Consider the following 21213-nt stretch of genomic DNA (forward strand, 5'->3'; position numbering starts at 1 on the left):
TCAAAGCTGCTTTGACACTTGAACGCGCATCAACCTCGACTTGGCCCGAAAACACATAGACGTGAATAAGAATTAGGCACTTAAGATGCATCGTCATTGTTTCATATCGTAAATCTATCTATACAGGCACAGCCCGTAACACCATCTAATTCTAAGGGAATCACCAGATAAGGAACGCCGCTATCATCAATCCAACCAGAACAAGACTACTCGTGGGCGCTTGTCGAAGGCCTCCCGACATGCCTTCTTCAAAACCTTTGCTCTTGCCACCAAGATACTCCACACCGAGCTTTGTCAGACCTCCATCATCATCAAAGAGGGAAACACTGTCGCCAGTCCACTCGTTTGCTTCATCTGAACGGAATGCTCCAAACCAAGCATACGCTTGCACGTAGTCGAGACTGTCGAGCTTCCGCAAGCTTTCGTTCATCATAGACAGGGTCGTTTCCTCGTCTTCTTTTGGCAAGGCCAGTTCGGTAATCCAGAACTTGGCTTTCGGGGCAGTCTCGTTGTAAAATTCCCGCAAGGTCTGAAGCCAGTTTTCGAGCCCTGGTGCATCGCCATACCAGTGTACCGCCACAAAATCTGTCGGGCAGCCATCGTCGTCAATGTGGTAACAGGATTCGTTGAAGTCTCTGAGCCATTCAAGGCCTCGTGGAGAACCAGTAACACTCGGGTGGCTTATATTCCACTGTCGAGAATTTGTTGAGTTTCTTAATGGAGCAATGTTGGACATGTAGGAACGGGCAGCATCCTTGGCTGATATTGAGCTGCCACCCGTATCCGTCTCTCCATCAGGTTCGTTGAAGCTGAGGAGATGTGTTGAAGAGTCTGGAAGTTTGTTGAGGCGGGACTTAAGCTCGGAGTCTGATGCATCGTCGAGGCCGTGAATCAAGGGCACAAAAGGAAGAGATTTGCCAATCTCATCTGATGGCCAGAGGGACCAGGTGTAGTACCATGCTATCTCCGAGTTATTTGACAGCAGCAGCTCGTTATCGGACTCGTGTTTGTCGCCATGGAAGGCCAATCCACGTTTAGAGGTCAGGTCAATACAATTGGCGAGACCTAAGAAATGGAACAAATAGAAAGTAGAGAGTCGGCGCATTTTGGATCAAGGTAATAATATCTGACGAGCAACTCAGGGGATCGCGATGCGGCAGCCGTATTTCAAGTACTGTCAATTCTGATCTCCGTCTAGAAAACAAGGTTGAAACATGTCATTCTGCCAATGCTCTGTTTCAAAAAGTCAGGGGTTGCCTTGGTTAAAGCGAGCATGAACCCTTGTGAGGTGAAGTGGCGATGTCTGATTTGCTTCTGTTGGGCTGTGACGTCATGCGCTTTCCTTGGTCATCGACTTCGCCGCAACAACCAGACTTGACTGTGTATAGTTGATAAAGGATCAGCATATCACGAGGCGACAGGGATGTAACTTGGCGACGGAAAACACCGTCATTCTTTATCAGGGCATTGGACAGTGGTTACCAATCCCTCCAAGGTTATCGCCCAGCCCCGACGGGCCCTCGACAGGAGCCTTGACACTGGCACCAAGCCCCAGGGGTTTGTTAGCCGGCCAGCCTCAAAGAGCCACGGAGAATTTGCTGAAGAGAGTTAGGGCTGTTATGCCTTACCCAGCTGGTAGCAGGCTGCGACAGGGGAGTCCACCCGGGCACCTCTTCGCGCTGTCTCCTAGCGATTGACTCATAATTCGTTCCCATAAGGATGAGGTCATGTAGATTCAGCTAGTTCATGTTCGCAAGACTGCGAAGCCGTTGGCTTAATGCGTATCAGTCATTCTGGGGGTTGTGCGTCCTCGTAGCCGTGGCCTTGTGTTCTATCAATCCCACTAACGCAATAACGCCCCGAGCTATAATGAGATAGTCCGGCTTTCAACTGTTCATGCACTTCCACTCTTGATAGGTGGTCGTTATAATAGAAACTTGCCGTTTTGGGGAATTTCCCATTCAAGCGGGCAGCACGTGGCTCCTGCATGCGTGCCTTCCTTCGGAGGAGTACGAAGACAAAGTCTATTTTCACCCCACATGGCTCAATAACTCTACGATCAAGACGATCAAGTCTGCAAGTTAATAAGATGCTAAGAAGAAGAAAAGTCTGATGCTAAGTATTAAGATTGAGAGAGATATCTTTTGCCACTATTATGGCATTCATGTTGGATTGTCAGAGCGACTCATGCACTCAATGCAGGGCGCGGGGGAAATCACAGAAGAGCCAAATTAACAACCAAAGATAATGTATTAAGGATTATAGTCAAAAGAAAGTCCCTCGCCCCTCCCACTTCTTTCTAACTATAAGCTATTGAAGTGAAGTCCAATGCAGCAGCTGCTATATACCACCCAGTCTATGAAATGAATCCTATGCAACAGCTACCACATATTCCCCCGGTCAGACATGTATGGAATACTCGAGAGCCACTTAGAAGGCGGCAAGGGCACCCATGGCGAGCATGGCAGCAGCGCCCATGGAGCCGAGCTGGCCGGCGGCGCCAGTGGAAACGGCTTCGACAGAAGAGGTGGTGGCGGCGGCAGTCTCGGCAGCGGTGGAAGGAGCCTCGGTGGTCTCGGCAGCCTCCTTGGTGGTGGCAGCAGCGGCAGTAGTCTCGGCGGCGGACTCGGCGGCGGTTGTATCGTGGGAGTGCTCGTGGGTGTGGTCCTCCTCCTCCTCCTCTTCCTCATCGTGAGAGTGAGTGTGGGAAGGAAGGGGAGAAGTAGCAGTGGCGGAGTACAGAGAGGTGGCGTCAGAGCAGTAGGGCTCAGCGGCGGGGAGGACCTCGTCTGGAGTTGGTTAGTATCAAGAAGTGAATGGCTCAAGTAAAAATTACCGATGGCGACGTCTTCACCGCAGGCGTCAATGACACAGTCCATGGTGTACTCGTAGATGGCCTCGTAGTTCTCGTGGTCGCAGAGGCAGATGGAGTCGGTCTCCTTGCAGTCGACACTCTTCTCAATGGCCTCAGTGAGACAGTCGAGAGAGCACTCGGGGAAGTAGTCGGCCTTGTCGAGAGACTCGTGGGCGACAACCTGGAGGGCCAGGGCAGCGACGGCAACGGCGACGGTCTTCATGTTGATGGTTGGTGGGGTTGAAAGTTGGAGCTGAAAGCGGAAGCTGAAGCTGAGGCTGGAAGCTGAAAGCTTTGAAGGCTGAAGAGGCTGGAGGTGTGTTGATTGATGGACTCTGTGATCGAGGTGAAGAACAGAAACGGAGGTAGTAGTCGACTGGTTTATATAGATTTGAACTTCCTACTTTGTCTACCCAACACCACACCTTTGAGCACAATCTTGCTGTCTCGACCATGTTGAAACGCCACATATTGGCGAATTGCCGTTTCGGGCCAAGAAACCAGGGCCCAGTGTTCAAGCCACAGCAGTTCGTCTGACGATGTGACCAGTGCGCTGCCAGCGTTTGATCTAATGATCAGATAATTATGATCAGATAAGATCAGCTAACTAGCTCGTCCCACCCAACCCTCACTAGCACACCCAACTCAATCATAGCTGATGCGAGCTTAACCTTGTCCCATACAGATTCTGGAAAAGCTCTCAGTGGGATGATGCTAACGTGAACGTGCACCTCAAGGGTCCATCATCACCCCACGGATCAAGCAGCTGAACGGGGTCTCCACTAGTGAATTTGCATTACCCCAACCTTTCTCAGCCGCACCTTGTCCTTATGGGAAGCTGTCATACCATCGATCCCACATACGAAAAACCATGGCGCGACGAGAGCCGTTTGTTCACAGACGAGTGGGAGCTTCCACAAAGAAGTTAACTTTTGCCGGGCTATCCGCGCCAAGCATCGTTTTGCAAACCTCCATGTCCTGTCCGAAAACTGGACCTTGAATCTGAGACCTAACCGAGACGTGATCGACTTCTCTTTTAGTCGATCCGTATCCCTGGAGTCATGCTTAGTAGCTAAACCCCCACGTTTTGACCTCGAAGAATCGCGGAAGACTCTCGGAAAGCGACTTTTGAGATGATCAGCCTGGAGACGGACCACCCCACGGCATGTCCGTGCAGTATTGGCTGGGCTGTCACTCGGGTCAGGAATTTCCTCTTCTGTGGAGGCCCGCATCTTTGTGCATTCCCATTGTTCCGACTGCGATTCTCGATAATCAGATCATCCCTTTTTGGTGTACACTGAGCTGCCTGAGGGAGACAGTCACGATGCTACTGTAGATGCGGGCTGTTGTTGCACCCGGGAAATAAGCAAGAGATCTTGGTAGGTTTCATTTTTACTTAAAAGGAATGTACTCTATCAAGAATACCCCATGACCTTATTCTACTACTTTTGTAACGACTTTGATGCCGAGACTGATCGCGGGGAGTGGCTGCTGTGAGAATGGTAGCATGCACCGGCTTGAAAGGAGGAAATGCCGAGGCATCCTTGGAAAAACAGACCAAGGAGGGCTCGTGTAAAGTGATCAATGTGTAAAGGCCGACAAGAGAGCGATGTGAGGTCCATTTTCTCGCTAACAGCCCTGGACGGGGAACCCCCGGTGATAATTTTCGCGGAGGTTCAGGGTAAGCGACACACTTGCAGAGCAAGTGTGGAGAGTACGTTGAAGCTGAATGCCCAAACTTCGTCTTGAAAGTAAGGATCAAAGTCCTCTGACAGGAAACATAGATGTTCAAGATAATCTGCAATCCTCATAGAACTTAGGATCTCATGGTTCATCTACCGGCAGCTGGTTCTTACCAAAACTTCATGACTGCCAGACGCCCAGAAGAACTGTCGTGAGGGGCATCTTGACCCATCCCAACCCTATGGATACCCATTCCAAATGCCTACCCAACATTGGTTAAACCTGCAGCGGGACCCCCATCCTTGCAGGCGGTGTCGGATCATCGCAGGACAGCCCTGTCCCGTCCGATAGGCGCTTCGGTAGGAGCTCCGGTGCACGGATGATCCTCTAGCTCCAGTTGTTTCCAGGCGGCCACCCCAGCCACTTCTAGAAGCGACCATTCGTCTGGCGCATGGCCTGACTTGGCCTTTGGGGATTCTCGTAAAGCACAGCTCCTTTAAGCTTGTTGGTAAAGTCCGTGCCCATCAAGGGACACGCTTATTCGATGGTCTAGGTTTGATGTGACAAACTTGATATCAGGTGATAAATGTTGCTCATTCCGCGAGGACGGACTTTTCGGAAAATCCTCATCTTGTTGCATCATATGCGGATCACTTACGGACGGACTGTTGATCTCGAATCCGCAATTACGACGAGCCAAACCTGTAACGACGAAAGGCAGGCAAACATCTTCGAGAAATACGCTATTACGTCTACCCTTAGCATACCCATCCTCCGTCGGCATTATACACGGCCCCTGTGACGAAAGATGCCTCATCACTGAGCAAGAAGGCGATGACATGTGCAATCTCGATCGGTTCCGCCCTCCTCTTCTGGGCAGTGACTTGAAGTCCACGTTTCACATCTTCTGGATTCTCGCCCCTGGACATGGGAGTGTTGACAGAACCTGGCACGTTGGTTAGTCACTGTGCAGTTGAAGGATCCTGCAGACTTACCTGGAGAAACGCAGTTGACTCTGATGTGCTGATTCTCTTTGGCTGCCGTTCTCGAGAGTCCAATTACCGCTGCTTTGCTGGCACAGTAAGCAGCGTTTCCTGGCGCACCAAACTGCCCAAAGACGCTCGCAGCTGTGACCTAGAAAGCATATCAGTTTGGTTCTGAGTTGAATGTGTTGAGGCTCACAATGCTAGCACCGGCAGTCATGGCCTTGAGCTCAGCTCTGATGCAGTTGAAAGCGCCTCGCGTGTTGACCGCAAAGGTTCGGTCCCAATCCTCATCACTGTGCTCGGCAACGGGAGTTGCGTGGGCGATGATGCCGGCCATGTTAACAGCACCGTCAAGCTTTCCGAAATTTTCGACAGTCTTTTCGATCCATGTGTTTACGGATGCACTCTTGCTGACATCGACGACATGATATATGTGCTGGTCACTGCCTTCCAATGTAGCTTTGGCCGATTTGACAGCATCCTCATTGATGTCGGCAAGGGAGATCATAGCACCACGAGATGCCAGCAGCTGGGCAGTAGCCAATCCCATGCCAGAGGCGGCGCCTGTGATGCCAATCTAGAGCAAGGTTAACACGGCCCTAGAAGAGCAATTGCCTCTGGTTCAGGGGACTCACCACTTTGCCCTGCAAAGAAGCCATTGTATGCGTGGGATTTGGTCAAGCTTGTGACAGGAAAATGAGATCGAAGCAGTTTGGCGACGGTGATCCGAAAGAAAGTCTGTTGAGCCTCATTTCTACCTTTCACGTGGATGCATCGTCACAGACATGTCGTCAGCGAGACTGCCACAGAATGACTTCCCCGCGTTATTTCCAATATCCTCTTCTGGAACAGGCAAGTATCTCCAAGTGGAAATGAGGCGTTGCGGTTGTGTAACGAGTTGAAAACTTGCACGATCACCTGCGGAAGGTAGAACGATTTGGCCACATCACAAAGAGGAAAGTAACGCATGAAAATACCTTATTCTATGTCCGCGGTATCTAGACATCATCTACCCGAGTACAATGTTGCTATTCGCGAAACCTCTCTCCTCCCAGACCTTCTCGATCCGCTCCTTCGTGTCTGTAAAGATACGCAGACCACTTCGCCGCGCAGAATCCTCAAACCATTGAGAGAATGAGCTTTGAATTTCAGAATCATCTGCTTCACGCGCCGCAATGAAAGCAGGCCAGATCAACCTGAGAGAGCCATATCCCATACCGGCATCCGAGGCATCAAACCGTAGAAGACAGTCACGCACGCCGACCACATGTTTTTGGAGCATGCTGGTGTCTAGGTCATAGACTGTGCGGTAAAAATACACGGCGAGCGCATGCTGCATCGTGTCGGACAAAATATTGAGGAGAGTGACGGACTGTTCGTTCTCTGGGTCAGCAGGTGCCTCTACAATCCACATGGATCTCTGAAGCAAATGCAGCTGATTGACCCATCGCTCGACTGCATTTGCACGGCCTAGGAATTGTTTTAAAGCAACCCCAGGTATCGCCTTCTGCTCGTCACCGCCGTTCTTCTCTCGCCCAAGACGAATGATGAGTGATATCATAAAGACATGCAGTTCTGGCATGCCAAAGATTTCTGGGTAAAGGGTGGCAGACCAGATGCCAGGGCACTCGAGGTGCAAGTCGTTTTCGCCCTCCTCCTGCCCCTTGACCCTGAGCATTTCCACATCGAGGTTACTCCAATCACTGAGGCGAAAAGACAGGCTATCCTGGCTGTATGCAACAGCGCCGCTTGATTCGATAGTCTCACGAACCCTGCTGCGATGAGCCAAGTGAGATCTACTCTCGGTAAAGGTACTTTCATGGGAAAGTCGCTCAAAGACGTAGCAATGGTGGAGCAGCCGGACCTTTCGAGACTTTCTTCGGTTGAGACCCCTGAGGCGGATGAACTGCTCTGTTTCCAGCAAGTAGTATTCTGCATCGTCTCGGTTCCCGGAAAGAACGGAGATCTGCACCATGGTGAGGAGAGCCATGAGTATGGACTTGTACTTGGCTGTCTTGGGGATGTTGTATGCGGTCTCGAGCATTAACCGAACGTGTAGGCGGGCACGTTGGTGGTATGCCTTGCCCTGATCCAACCATCGTGTCGAGCTATAGATACCACCAAGACTGAAAGCACTGATGGCTAATGTCCCGAAGAAGGCACATAGACTTGCGTTGTCCATATCTTCCCCAAGGGTCAGAGCTGCCAAGCAACTCTTCACATGAGGTAAGAATAGGACATGCCATGGTGTCTTGCTATGACGGTAAGGCGTCAACCCTCGGAGAACAGTAGTAGCATAGTGTTTTAGCAAGAAGACAGCATCTTGAGGAACGTTGTTTTCGAGACTAAGGGAAACGGGCCCTGAGCTTGGGGTGGAAGAGGAACAGCTTGGAGAGTCGTTAGGTGCCACTCGCAACATCTGAAGTCCACTTGAAGAGGGAGTTGGGGTAGGCTGATGGTGAGACGTCGACGTAGGCCTTCTATCGGTCGTGTGTGAGACCCCGGCCCATGGATCTATTGCCTCAACCCCCATAGTGTCCCACCACTCGGGAATCTCCAGGTGTTCGGCCATATCCAGCAAGTCGACCATAGGAATCCTGTCAAGGACTTTGAGCCAGTCCCCTCTGGAACCAGAAGGGGTCTGATATCCAGATAGTCGACCTCTGCGCCCTGATAATTTCGGGGATAACGTGGCGAGTTCTATGGATGGTGATACAAAGTCCACATGACCATCATCATCTTGGGGAAGGGACTCCTCCCCGCCAGGGAACGCATCTTGGTCTGGATGTACTGTTGAAACCTCCTCTGGAAGAGATGGCAAATCTGATGAAGCCGGTGGCGTTGGATCGCCGGTGACTCTGAAAGCCCCAAACGGACCGCGCGATATTTGGATATCTCTAGTTGGAGATGTCCCATCGCATTCATCATCAATCTGAGAAAGATGCCAAGTTGCCAATGCTGGAGGAATGTCTGCGAGAATCTGCTGGCTCATGCATTCACGCTCCCTTTCGGTAAGCAAGGGGCGGCGAAATCGACCAACCCCAGTCATGGGACCATCCTCAAAGTCGAAGAAGATGTCTTTTGTGTAACCTCCACATGCAAGGTCAGAGACTTTACACATTGAGCAAGTTGGACGACCTTCATCGCACTTCATGCGACGACTTCTACACTACGGATGAATTAGCTGAGGAAGATAACGGGGGCTGGGCCCACGAACCGTGACGCATCCGCCAAAGGATCGGCTCCTCCGCGTGCATACTCGTTTGGCGCTTTGTCCCATGGTCTTTTTCGTGCGAGTTACCATTTTCGAAAGGGGATCTACTCCATGATAAAACTTGCTGTTGAAGATGATGAATATGCCGCAGTCGGCGGGTTCATGTGGGAATGTGCATCAGGTGGGCTTTCGTCAGAGCGAAGAGATAAGAGCCATTCTCGGTTTAGACCCGGGGAACGGATCCACCCCCGCAATTTGAGGAGGCTAACAATGATTGGGAAAACCTTCCTTTCTGAAATCCTTGTCTGCCCCTGGACGCGGCTCGTTGAGTGCAGCGTGTTCGATGACGAGGCGGCCTGGATAAGGTTCTCGGTTGGGAGTGAAAGCAGAGAGTGAGGGAAGCGTTTGGTAAGGAACGATAAGGATACGCGCCTGCGTTCTCCAGCTCCGACATCAACTGCTCTGCCAGGTGCGAAACATATCGATTGCCCACTGTCTTCCTCTTGTCTGTGAGATCCCAGCCAGTTTAGGTTCTGCACTAATTACGCCCTCTCTTCCACCACCCATAACTTGTTGGCTGTCACTCCGGGTGCCGAGATGTTTGGCATTACAGTATCATCGAGGCTGCCATATGCTACATTCCCCTGTAAATGGTCGATTAACATGATAACTCTGATACCGCTACCATTTCATTGTCCATGCTGTTGGGAAGGTCAACCCAGCTGAGCGATAAGGAGGTCGGCTGATCATGACTCGGCTTCCCTCCTTGGCGTTCACTGTGGGTCTCGGCCAAAGAGGAAAGTTATATCTTGTGGCAAACTCCCCCGCAGCCAGCAAGACACTGTCGTGATAGGAAAGCCGAGCTCGGAAAGGTCCATCAAAGGGTCGAATGGCATATTCATGGCAAGTAATGAGGCAAAGGGCTGTTGATGGCGCATTGTATTTAGTATTCATGCCTTCCGTCCTTGTGTCAACAAATCTTCACAAGTGAATCAAAGTTTATCGTTCTTCTTATCACGCTCACTTTGAAGACATGGGTTCCCTGCCGCAAACCACACAGACCTTTGATGTTCTCATCATCGGTGCTGGTCTTTCTGGCCTCTGCTCCCTCTATCACATCCGGAAGCAGTTCCCCGACTGGAGGGTCAAGGTTATTGACGCAGCCCCTGATGTTGGAGGAACCTGGTACTGGAACTCTTACCCTGGATGCCGGTTTGATTCCGAGTCGCTCTCTTACTGCTATTCATTCGACAAGGAGCTTCTTGATGAGTGGCACTGGAAGGAAGCATTTTCCGCCCAGCCAGACACCCACAAATACATTGCCCACTTTGCCGAAAAACACAACCTGTACAAGGACATTCAATCTAACACCACTATCAAGGAGGCTTCATGGAGCGACCAAGACAAGACATGGAAATTTTCCGATGAAGCCGGCAACCGATATGTGACGACTTTCTTCATTAGCTGCATGGGCTTTCTCTCCGCCCCAACGCTCCCCGCGATTGAAGGTATCGAGGACTTCCAAGGAAAGCTCTTCCATACCTCGCGCTGGCCAAAAGATCTCGACATCAGCCGTGACTTTGCTGGCAAGCGCGTCGGTGTCATCGGCACGGGCGCAACAGGCATTCAGATTATTACGGAACTCTCCAAACAGCCCAGCGTCGCGTCCGTCAACGTCTTTCAGCGGACGGCGAACTGGTCCGCTCCACTACGCAATTCGCCAATCTCGCTTGAGGAGATGAACAAGCTCAAGAAAGAGTACGATGCAATTTTCAAGATTTGCGCTGAAAGTTCGTCTGGCTTTATGCATCAGGCTGATCCTCGAAAGTCGTCTGAGGTGACGGACGAGGAGCGCCTTGCTCACTGGGAGAAGCTCTACAATGCACCCGGCTTCGGAAAGTGGCTGGGTGTCTTTTCGGATACCTACACAGACCGTCACGCCAATGGCTTGTACTCCAAGTTCATGGCGGACAAGATCCGACAGCGAGTCAATGATCCCGTTGTGGCAGAGAGTCTAATCCCCAAGAACCATGGTTTCGGCACGCGACGTGTTCCAATGGAGAGTGGCTACTTTGAGGCCTTCAACAAGCCCAACGTGCACCTCGTCGATCTGCAAAAAACGCCCATTGACCGAGTCACACCAACTGGCATCTTGACAAATGATGGCCAAGAGCACAAGTTGGACATTTTGATCTGCGCGACCGGCTTCAATGCCATCACAGGTGCTTTCAGTGCTATTGAATGGCATGGAAAGGACAACCGCCCTCTTATCGCTACCAGCGATAGCCCCAAGGGTGACCAGGCCATTTGGGTTGATCACAGGCCGAGCACATTCCTCGGAATGACAGTTCACAACATGCCCAACATGTTCATGGTTCTTGGCCCTCACCAACCGTTTGGCAATGCCACGCGCAGCATCGAGTTTGCTGTCGGGGTCATCTCCAAATTGCTGCAGTACTGCAAGGACAACAACTACAATTACGTCGAGCCCACCCAAGAGTCTGTTGATCAGTGGACAGACCACGTTGTCGAGTGCAGCAAGAGCCAGACGCTCATGAACGAGATTGATAGCTGGATGACTGGTGTCAACAAGAACGTCAAAGGCAAGACGGTTAGAAATGTGGCGAGGTACAGTGGGAGTGCAATCGAGTTCCGTCGTCGGTGTGACGAGGTCAGAAAGTTGGGCTACAAGGGGTTTATGTTTGCCTAGATTTAGTACTGCAGTTGAAGATAAAACTTGTAGCGTTGATTCAAATATCTTGGACAGTATCTTTTGGTTCGAATTGATCGTGTTACCTACAATTGTGATCGATACTCTGGCGAAAAGGAGAAGGGCCATCACCATCAACAACAGCATCACGCCAACGACGGCACGCGGATGTCTACGTTACCGATAGGCCTACCTAGGCATGCCGCATCAGAGCACCAGTTCAGCAACTCCATTGAGTTGCACTGGAGTCGGCGACTGCGTGGAAGAACTGCCGTTGACTTGCGTATCTCGACGAGGAGATACACGATAACCCCTCCTTGACCTCGAATCGGAGCGACATCCCGCCATGCCCACGGTCTTGCCGCTCCATCTCCGATTCTAAGCGTATCTCGTCAATCTACACAGAGTACGCCACACGCTTCCGTATGACCCCTCCTGACTGATGGGGAAAGTCATTGCAGAGATCTGGTGTGTGGGGGCGATAGCCCACTAACGAAGTAGGCAAGCCTCTCCAGATCACCCGGATCTCGGCCGCGATACCGACGTGGGGGATGATATTGACTACTAAACGTGGAATCCGGGGTTAGTATATATGCCTATTGCTGTGTTGCTTGTCAGAAATCATTCAGCATCTTGGTCACTCTACTTCACCTCTTTATTTCTAAACAACGGTACTCTTTCTCCTTCCTCTACATCATCTCTCATTACTCCTCATCAACTCAACACTCTCGGTACAACCCAAAATGGATGTTCCCGGCTTCGCATTGATCACCGGAGGCGCCTCTGGCATTGGACGAGCATGTGCCAAGGCCTTTGCAAGGGAGGGCTCAGCAGGACTCTGCCTCATCGATCTCAACCAGGAAGCCTTGGAAGCTGTCAAGGCCGAGATTGAAGAAGAACTCAAGTCAAAGGGCAAGACGTGTCCTGTTGAGATTTACCCCTCCGACGTTACAAATGAGGATCGGATCAACGAAGTTGTCGAGGAGGTCGCAAAGAAGTTTGGCAGGATTGACTATGTCGTCAACGCCGCGGGCATCGCCATGAAACATCAGGGCGGAGTTGCTTTTGCCCATACGGCCGACTGGAATCGGGTCGTCAGCATCAACCTCACTGGCACATTCTTTGTGCTAAGAGCTGCTGCAAAGATCATGTTGAAGCAAGAGCCCATCCGGTCATCGATCAATGGCCGAGCCCTTCAGCGGGGATCCATCATCAACTTTTCGTCGATCCAAGGCGTTGTTGGCATCCCTCTTTCAACATCTTACACTGCTGCCAAACATGCTATCATTGGCCTCACTCGGTCAGCGTCTGAGGATTACGCCAAGGAAGGCCTACGAATCAATGCCATCTGTCCAGGATATACGGAGACACCGATGACAACAAAAAACCCAGAGGTGTTGAAGGCGATGGAAGAACGGATATCGACTGCAGTCCCAATGCAGCGCATGGGGGCTCCCGAAGAGATCGCTGATGGTGTTCTCTATTTGGCTGGAGGAAGAAGCTCCTTTGTTACCGGATCAGCGTTGGTAGTTGATGGCGGTTATACCCAAAGGTAAAGGACTTTCTGGGTTAGTACTTGTCCCGATGGACACGAAAGAGATTGCTGGCACGCTACGTTCCTTTGCACGTTTGGCTTTAGATGTATCCGACCAGGCTAATGGGCTGCCAGGTTGAGGTTCCAAACAAAGTATAGGCCTACCAGCTTTCGAGAGCTAGAAGGGAGGAAGAACAAGAAGACTAACAAGAGAAATTATAAATTGAATTGATTGTTATAATATTTGTTCTTGAAATGGCGGGTGAGGGTAGTGGGACGGTGTGTTTGCTGTGCCTGAGATCGGCGAGGCATGGATCACGAGGTTTGATTTGTGAAATGGCTGAATATTGCAAATTGCAGACATTCAATCTAATGAATGAAATGAAATCTATTCAAAGTTGTTTCAATGCATATGTAGAAATGGTTCTATGCATCGCTGCGTGACGAGCCTCGACTGTGTAGCTATCTGGTTAAATACACGCGTCCAGGCGACAGTTTTGGGGCGTAGACGGAGTGTGGCAATAATATTCATAGCTCGGTCTATTAATAAGAAAGAGGAAGGTTCTGGTGTTAAGGGCACACAACCTGCAAGTCATCGCCGTCGACGAAGCCAAGCCGAGCGGCCGAGACCTCCTTGCCCTTCCCCATAGGTCACCAGTACTAGGCTACGAGACTGAGGTGGCATTGGCTGCTTTATCGGGAGTCAACCGCTTAAGGGCAACTTCTATATAGGAAAAATTAGCCGCTTGGTTGGTTCTTAACTTGTGTCTGACTCTTGACAACTCTTCCACAGTCTTATCTCATTCTTCGAGGGCCTGTCGCGGATCAAGTGTCGAGAACTCTGGGTCCCAGCGAGAAAATACCAACCAAAGTGTGACCAGTAATCACGGTCAAAAAGATGTCAACAGGGTGCCCTGAACATGTCGACAGGTCAACTTTGACAATAGGGCGCAACTGACCCACCCGCCGCTTGAGCAGGGGTGAAAGAAAACAGGGCCGGCTCTCACACAGGATATCCGTGCAACGAGGTGTCTCGTTATTCTTTCACCCACATCAGAAGTGAGATCGTGGCCTTTGGGGGAAGCATACACCTGGAACGGTTCCCCTCGAGTCCGGCGCTTAGCCTCCAAAGTCAAAGCCAAGGCCATTTAGCCAGCAGCAGGGCTGAATCTTCCCTACAACAAGCTTGGGATGGATTATTAGCTGACGGAAGCATGCTGTGTTTACTCAGAGTACGTTTCACTGCTTATTGCACGTTCGGCAGTCATTCATCGCGCCCTGTTTGACGATAAGGCCTAGCATTTAGAGTCGCATGCCTCCTGTACTCTTTATAAAACGGTCCCCCGAGAAAATGCCATTAGGGAAGAATTTTCACCATTTTTCACCTTGACCCAGCGAAATGTAGTTCTGAATATGCGGCGTTCCCGCATTCAAGCATCCATCCAAGTAGTTAGGTTGCAATACAGTCATTCCATCCGGTCGTGGCTGGCAGTGGGTTTGTGCTACAGAGGCAGAGAACCAGGATACAGCGCCTATGCCAAACACCGTAGCGACTCTACACAGTTCACCTTCGGGATCTCACCATTAAGGTATTGCCTCAAGATGGTCACGGAATCGCCTTGCCATGTCGAATGTCTAGGATTGCTGGTCAGGAGAAACTGGTGCCATTCTGGTGGGTTGAGGATTTAGAGTTGACCGGTCCGGGATTAATCCCCGAATTACGTGAGATAAATCGTCGTCACCTCTGACTCAGTTAAACTAACCACCCACCCCTTGGCAACATCAAAATCGAAACAGGCGCAACGTGCAACCTCCATGGCATTGCCGTGAAAGCTGCTGCAATGGCTGAAAGCACTAAGAGCGGTAAATTCCGGACCGAGAGTGCCTTGACCCATTCAAGAGTGCACGCTCAAGACCCTTATGACCGAGTTTTGGGACCAAACTCTCCAGGACACGGCAGCACCAGTGACATGACGACTGATATCTCGTCCCTGGAGCTATTCACAAATCAACTTGGTCCTCTTGGTGATATCAATAATTTGAATGCTTTTATTAGTGCGGATAACTTCCCCAGGTTTGTCACGTCTGTCCTGTGATGTGTACTGAAGAGCTTACGTAGATTTCCAGTAGCGAACTCGACAACAGCAACTTGTCCGGTGCAGACATCCAGGATCCGCAACTGGCAACCTCTCAAGACCTTGATCTGGCTAAAACTAGAAGGAAAGCGGCATCAAGTAATGGATCCCAGTCTCCAGCTAGCGATGCCTTAGCTTCAGGCAGGAGGACTATCCCGTTCCTCGGGCCAAAGGTTGGCACGCGGTTCTCTCGTGAAGCACTCAAGATTTTGAAACAATGGTTTGATGCTCATAGTCATGATCCATATCCAGATGATCAGACGAAGGAGGCACTTCAGCATTTGACAGGTTTGAACAAAACCCAACTCACCAACTGGCTGGCCAACGCACGCCGGCGACACAAGGGGTCAGCCACAGCCCAATATACACCACCAGAGTTTGATCATGCTCAAACCCAACCAATCAACATTCCAAGAGTGGGAACTCCCATACCTCGTTCAGACGCCCAAAACGGATTGAATCCAATGCAGAGATGGGTAGACTCACCCCCCGAAGAAGAGCCAGCTCCTATTTCGGCCATTGTGCGTGCTATATCAACAAGCCCTTCAGGTGAGATTTTTGTTGCAGATTCCTTCGGCTGCCTAACCGGCGTGCAGATATATCCGACGACAAGCGACCCAAACAACGGCATAGTGCATACATTCCCGTACTCTATCCATCTTCCATGAGTAGTGCAGGTACATCAAGTGGTGGTTCAAGTTCATCAGCCCACTCTGTCAACTCTGAAACACACGAGAGGCTGAGTAGAAGCCGCCTACGACGGAGAAAAAGAGTGCCAAGGAAGAGGGGACCGCCCAAGCCAACGCCATTTGAGTGCACCTTTTGCACTGAAAGATTCCATAAGAAGCACGACTGGCAACGCCATGAAAATTCTGTCCATCTGGGACTTGAGAGGTGGATATGCTCCCCGGAAGAACCGAGGGCCATCCATCCTGAGAGTGGCAAGCTTTGCTGTGTATTTTGCAGCCAAGATGATCCAGATGATGACCATATCAAGCGTCATAACCCCTCGGCTTGCCAAGAACGTGCCTTTAACCGAAAGGACCATTTGAAGCAGCATCTCAGGCTAGTTCATGGCGCTGGCTTTATTGTGTGGTCTATGAATCCCTGGAAAGTGTCGATATCTCATATACGATCTCGGTGTGGGCTATGTGACAGCTCGATCGACACTTGGCAAGACCGTGTAAACCATTTAGCAGATCACTTCAAGATGGGGCATACTATGGCAAGTTGGAAAGGGGACTGGGGCTTCGATGCTTCAATTCTCGAGATGGTCGAAAATGCGATCCCGCCTTGTGAGTGACTCGGAAGGCCAGTCCGCGTGTTATTAACCAATTGGCAGATCTTATTAGTACGGAAAGGAGCTCTCCCTTCCCTTTTAGGGGTAGTGGCACGGCGGCGAACTCTCCTCGGACTGCATATGAGCTCTTAAGCTTAGAGTTGGTGCACTTTATGGAGAATCATTACGAAGAGGCTGGAGTACTGCCCAGAAATGATGATGTACAGCTCGAAGCTTGTCGAATCGTTTTTGCATCCGAGGTCTTGTCGTCCATGGAAGAACCTGAAGCGAACCCACCCTCATCTTGGCTACGAGACATCATCACTTCAAACCCCAGCCTATCTCAGCAAGCTCTATTTGGACCGATCAGATCACGACGAGAGAATAAGCTTTCATCTCTGGAAATCAAGGGAAAGAAGAACCTCTTCGAGGAATGTCCCCTTGAGGCTGAATTACGCAAGTTTGTTGAAACCAAACAATTGTTGGGCCAAATGACCATTGAGAATTATGAGCTGCAACATGAGGCTTGTCGAGTGGTCAAAACGATAGAGACTGTCGCCTCGAAGCAGTCATATGATCTAGTGGCCAATTGGTTGGTCAAGATAATTCTTGAATCCAGTCACTGGTTACAGGGCTTTAGGCAACGTATGCATCTTCCACCTGCGGAATCACCAGAGTCGTCGAGCCAGCCGCTGGTGCTCTCTGCCGATGGACTTCTCCGCGAGTCGAACGAATGCATTTTGACAGTTGGCAACGACGAAGGTGGTGCCTCTGCCTTTATGTCCGAATCTAGGGCTAGCCAACCATTCTGGACTGAAACAAGTCCTTACATGCTCAATGACTCCAATTTTCACGAGCGTTTGGGAAGGGAATTGCGTCGTTGGGTATCTTCCACCATGTCTCCACGAAACCCTCAATGTCACATCCCAACAGACGAAGAACTGCGGCATCAAGCACGCTGGATAGCATATGGGGAGTAAGTAATGGTGGTGTCATGCGGTGGACTGTGCTGACCAAACACAGTGACGACCCATGGAACCAAACGCATGCAGATAACCCCGAATGGTTAGAAAGATTCAAGCAGAGCGTCGGGATTCCCTAATACTTGGTTTGGTGATCGGCTAGGCAAGTGAGAGGCTTGAGAACGGGAGGGCAGCGGACAAGGCCCATGCCCCATGAACGGATGCAATGCCATAAAAGCTAAGCGCGCAACATTTTATGTTTATTTATACCCTATATACCCTGATACTGCTTCTGTCATCGTGATATGATCAGAAGAGTAAAGACGGCCGCTTAGTAGCAATGAACGTCGTTTGCTTGTTTATCAACAGTACTTGGTGAAGGAAAGCTCAAGATAACACGACCACAAAGCGGCTTAGATTCAACACACAGAGTTTGATGGCAGGGACAAGGGCTGCATGCGGTATGGCAGCAGCTAAAACTCTTTCAATCTCCACCAAGAGTGGTCCCCAGATCTGTAATTCACAGCTCTGATGGATTCCTCCATTCTGACATCGTTTGCAAGCCGTGACCCACCGTCTATTTATTCACACACACCAAATAATCTCCTCTTTCAGCCTGCACTCCCTCGCCTCTCTTTCATCCACACGAGTTGCACCTCCTCTTCTTGCAGCTGCAACGCACCAATCAACCACTCCATCCTCACCCGCAAGGTATCAGCAAAAGTCATTTCCGCATATTTTACTTCTAACAATCTTGCATCGCAGGTTCATCATGCCACCCAAGAGAGCCTCAACGGAGAGTTCGGAGGGTTCGCGCAAGGTTGCCAAGACGACCAACGACACCACCAACAACGCAAACCGCCAAGAGCTCGCCCGAAGTCTCATAGCAAAAGAAATCGGCATCTCGAGCGACAACGCGGTCGTTAGACGCGAAGATGAGGTTGACACTGCCAGTGTTGCGCTCGAGGTGGCGAGTGTTCTGAAGACCAAGGACGAGTTTCCCAACAAGACGTGTAAGGCGCTTGTCACAATCGCATTTCAACTCATTGGGAGAGATCAGGAGAATCACATCGAGCTGATCAACAAGATTATCGAACGGATGAAGAACACGCACTTCCTCGAAGCGTCCTTCGCACGGTGGACTGGGTAGAGAAAGACGTTCGAGCTTCTCAAGACGGCGAGTGCAATGTGCAAGACTTGGAGAAACTACATATTTGTGCCAGCTGCACAGTTCACCATTCCTCCCTTCATCATGCTCTACATCATGAAGAGCTATTCTGAGATGCGGGGAGACAATGCCAAGCTTCTGGCACGCCACAATACGTTTCGCTACCTCGGACGCTCCATCGACAAGTGGGAATCAATGAAAGAATACCAGGTCATGCTCATCGGACGACGACCTGACGACGAACCTTTCAATCCTGCCGATGTTGCCGTACCCGCGTCAGTTCTCCCGGGACCAGGCCTCATCAACACACCCGACCTCATCGCATTGGCCCCCTACCCCTCTTCGACAAGCTTTATCTCTGTTCGCAAGGATCTCACCAGTGAAGATTGGGTCTCCATCAATCGGGAATGGCTTGACAAACTGGGAGACCGTCGCGTTGATGGTGCCAACTTCAAAGACAAGGTCGAGCAGCAGGTCACGGCGCAAACAGCTCCTCTGATCCCAGAGATGTACCGGGACAAACTGTGGGCTTGGTTTGGTGAGTTCAACAAGGAAGGTCGAAAGCTGATTGAAGTGGATTTCTAGTCATCGGTTCAGATCAAGACCGAGGTCGAAAGCTTGATCCAGTCAGACGATCCGACGGTGACTGCTCTCCGTCGAATCGAACAACTTCTGAAGGAACTTCCGGATAGCTGTATTCATGATACCCTTGCAATCAAAGAGCAGATAAATCGACTTTTCGCCTACCGGGAGACTGAGAATTCTGATAGTCAGCGATGGAAGAACGAGGTTCAGCAGGCGTCACGCGCCATGGTCGAAGCCGCAAGCAAGCTCCCTATTTTGGAGGCGTCCGTCATGAATTCGATGATCCAGCGAGTCGAAAGGCACCGACAAGAGGCGATCGAGAAGCTGGAGAAGGAAATCAACGAGAAATGGGATGCCGTCGATGTCTCGGGATCTGCCTCTCCAGAGAATGCGGTCGAGCTCATAGTCGAGCTCAAGGAGGACTTCAACATGACTGATGACGACATCAGAGATTGGATTCAGTTGGGTGAAGGCATCCGTGGGATGAAGGACTCACCCGACGACTCGTTGACTTTTGTCTACTTCAAGAAGATTGTGATGACGGTTGGGGGCAACGCCTTGCTAGCCCTTGTCGGCTATTACCAGAAGCAGGCATCCGATGGCTTGGAGGAATCGGCGTAGCGTAGTGGGAGGAGGGGAAAGAAAGATGGCAGTTGATGGCAAGATCAGTGGAACCAACTGAGGTAGCAACTGGCTAACCGGAAGTTGGTAGAGGGGTGGGTTGATGCCTCGGAGCCAAGAGACTACACAGAATGGATCTCGAAACATTGAGGCTATCAATGAGCATCAGAGCTATTTCAACCCAATCTAAGGTATGAAACCATGTACGTACTACCACATACAACTTAACACACGGCGTCAACCCTTGCTTTCTTCAAGTGCTGTCAAGGTACTGAGACATGATTGTCAGGTCATGTGCATGAAAGGAGACTGGCTGTGTCAGCTAGAAGCAAATTTGCTGAATATTGTAGCTCGTACGATGGGACTCACGACCCATGTGAGATACCCGAGTTCCCGGACTCTTTATAACCCTAATGAACTGTCTAAAACACTACTGGCACTCTGTCGCACCCGCTGCCAAGATTGAATCGAACTATTGGGCATCTTCAACGTCAGTGGACTATCCTGATGGGAGATTGATGAATGCGTGGGCATCGAGGGGTCGAAAAGGCGGAGAGATGCAGACCCGAGACCCATGCTTCGCGAGGCCTCTCCCCTGGTATGTCAAACGATGAGCCTCATGCTGGTCTTAGAATGAGTTCATTATCGCTCAAACGACTCTCTTCAGGTTCTTGGGATCGTCGGTTCTCTCTTGGCTATCGAATAGCTGAACTCTGGGCATATGGGCTGTGCTGTGCTACCTTTTTACTTAACTTAATTTAAACTATCGTTCAACATGCATGTGACATACTCACCCCTTAACCCTGCAAACTCTAAAAGTTGCGTAATCTCCTGGCTCCTCAACCCCAACACCGAAACGCAACCGGTGTAATTCAGGACTCTATTTTCACACAACATCCTTTCCCAACCCATCCACCGCCAAACTTCGTAACGTAGACACTGTTATAAATTCTTCACAGCATGATCAATCGCATATTTATACCCATGTACCCCGAACCCCATAATCACCGCCGCCGCCTTGTCGCTAAGGTAGCTGTGATGCCGAAACTTCTCCCTTGTGTGCGTATTGCTGATGTGCAACTCAATGAACGGGATATCTACCCCGGCTAGGGCGTCGCGGATGGCGACGCTTGTGTGCGTGTATCCAGCAGGGTTGATGATTATAACGTTGATCTTGCCCCTCGCTTCATGAATGCGGTCGATGATGGCGCCCTCTGTGTTGGACTGGAAGGACTGCAACTCAGCTCCTAGAGACTGGGCGTGCTCCTTGCAGCTTGCCTCGAGGTCCTTCAGGGTGGTGTGGCCGTAGATATGGGGTTCGCGGGTGCCCAGGAGGTTGAGGTTGGGCCCGTTGATTAGGAGAATGGATTGGCCCATGGTGGTAGTAAAATGCTTTGGCAAATAATAGCAGCTGATGGCAAATTAGATACCAATGGGTTGAGAAGTTAAGCCGATTTCTAGACCCTTGAGTGTGACGGGATC

The 21213-nt window shown here is 50.6% G+C and overlaps 8 protein-coding genes across 8 annotated transcripts; 3 read left to right on the forward strand and 5 right to left on the reverse strand.

Annotated features, from left to right (window-relative positions):
- Nucleotides 1-160: 160 nt before the first annotated feature.
- Nucleotides 161-1105, reverse strand: LRP88_12366 (glycosyl hydrolase catalytic core-domain-containing protein; the record flags this gene model as incomplete). The annotated part of the gene is made up of 1 exon (XM_083248760.1): nucleotides 161-1105. The coding sequence occupies one exon, from the start codon at nucleotides 1103-1105 to the stop codon at nucleotides 161-163; it is 945 nt and encodes a 314-aa protein (XP_083096190.1).
- Nucleotides 1106-2430: 1325 nt separating this feature from the next.
- LRP88_12367 (CFEM domain-containing protein) lies at nucleotides 2431-3077 on the reverse strand (the record flags this gene model as incomplete). Its single annotated transcript, XM_083248761.1, has 2 exons — nucleotides 2431-2789; nucleotides 2837-3077. The coding sequence occupies 2 exons, from the start codon at nucleotides 3075-3077 to the stop codon at nucleotides 2431-2433; spliced, it is 600 nt and encodes a 199-aa protein (XP_083096191.1).
- A 2218-nt stretch (nucleotides 3078-5295) lies between these two features.
- LRP88_12368 (SDR family NAD(P)-dependent oxidoreductase) lies at nucleotides 5296-6182 on the reverse strand (the record flags this gene model as incomplete). Its single annotated transcript, XM_083248762.1, has 4 exons — nucleotides 5296-5483; nucleotides 5533-5671; nucleotides 5720-6100; nucleotides 6159-6182. 4 exons carry the CDS (start codon nucleotides 6180-6182, stop codon nucleotides 5296-5298), a joined length of 732 nt encoding a protein of 243 aa, XP_083096192.1.
- A 350-nt stretch (nucleotides 6183-6532) lies between these two features.
- Nucleotides 6533-7567, reverse strand: LRP88_12369 (uncharacterized protein; the record flags this gene model as incomplete). Its single annotated transcript, XM_083248763.1, has 1 exon — nucleotides 6533-7567. The coding sequence occupies one exon, from the start codon at nucleotides 7565-7567 to the stop codon at nucleotides 6533-6535; it is 1035 nt and encodes a 344-aa protein (XP_083096193.1).
- Nucleotides 7568-9770: 2203 nt separating this feature from the next.
- LRP88_12370 (flavin-containing monooxygenase) lies at nucleotides 9771-11447 on the forward strand (the record flags this gene model as incomplete). The annotated part of the gene is made up of 2 exons (XM_083248764.1): nucleotides 9771-9908; nucleotides 9993-11447. 2 exons carry the CDS (start codon nucleotides 9771-9773, stop codon nucleotides 11445-11447), a joined length of 1593 nt encoding a protein of 530 aa, XP_083096194.1.
- Nucleotides 11448-12190: 743 nt separating this feature from the next.
- On the forward strand, nucleotides 12191-13003 carry LRP88_12371 (SDR family NAD(P)-dependent oxidoreductase; the record flags this gene model as incomplete). The annotated part of the gene is made up of 1 exon (XM_083248765.1): nucleotides 12191-13003. The coding sequence occupies one exon, from the start codon at nucleotides 12191-12193 to the stop codon at nucleotides 13001-13003; it is 813 nt and encodes a 270-aa protein (XP_083096195.1).
- Nucleotides 13004-18129: 5126 nt separating this feature from the next.
- Nucleotides 18130-19731, forward strand: LRP88_12372 (uncharacterized protein; the record flags this gene model as incomplete). Its single annotated transcript, XM_083248766.1, has 3 exons — nucleotides 18130-18503; nucleotides 18561-19063; nucleotides 19157-19731. The coding sequence occupies 3 exons, from the start codon at nucleotides 18130-18132 to the stop codon at nucleotides 19729-19731; spliced, it is 1452 nt and encodes a 483-aa protein (XP_083096196.1).
- Nucleotides 19732-20673: 942 nt separating this feature from the next.
- LRP88_12373 (type II 3-dehydroquinate dehydratase) lies at nucleotides 20674-21108 on the reverse strand (the record flags this gene model as incomplete). Its single annotated transcript, XM_083248767.1, has 1 exon — nucleotides 20674-21108. One exon carries the CDS (start codon nucleotides 21106-21108, stop codon nucleotides 20674-20676), a length of 435 nt encoding a protein of 144 aa, XP_083096197.1.
- Nucleotides 21109-21213: the final 105 nt, after the last annotated feature.

Source organism: Fusarium phalaenopsidis, assembly GCF_050370095.1.
Source record: "Fusarium phalaenopsidis strain FUZ10S chromosome Unknown contig_32316, whole genome shotgun sequence".
NCBI lineage: Eukaryota > Fungi > Ascomycota > Sordariomycetes > Hypocreales > Nectriaceae > Fusarium > Fusarium phalaenopsidis.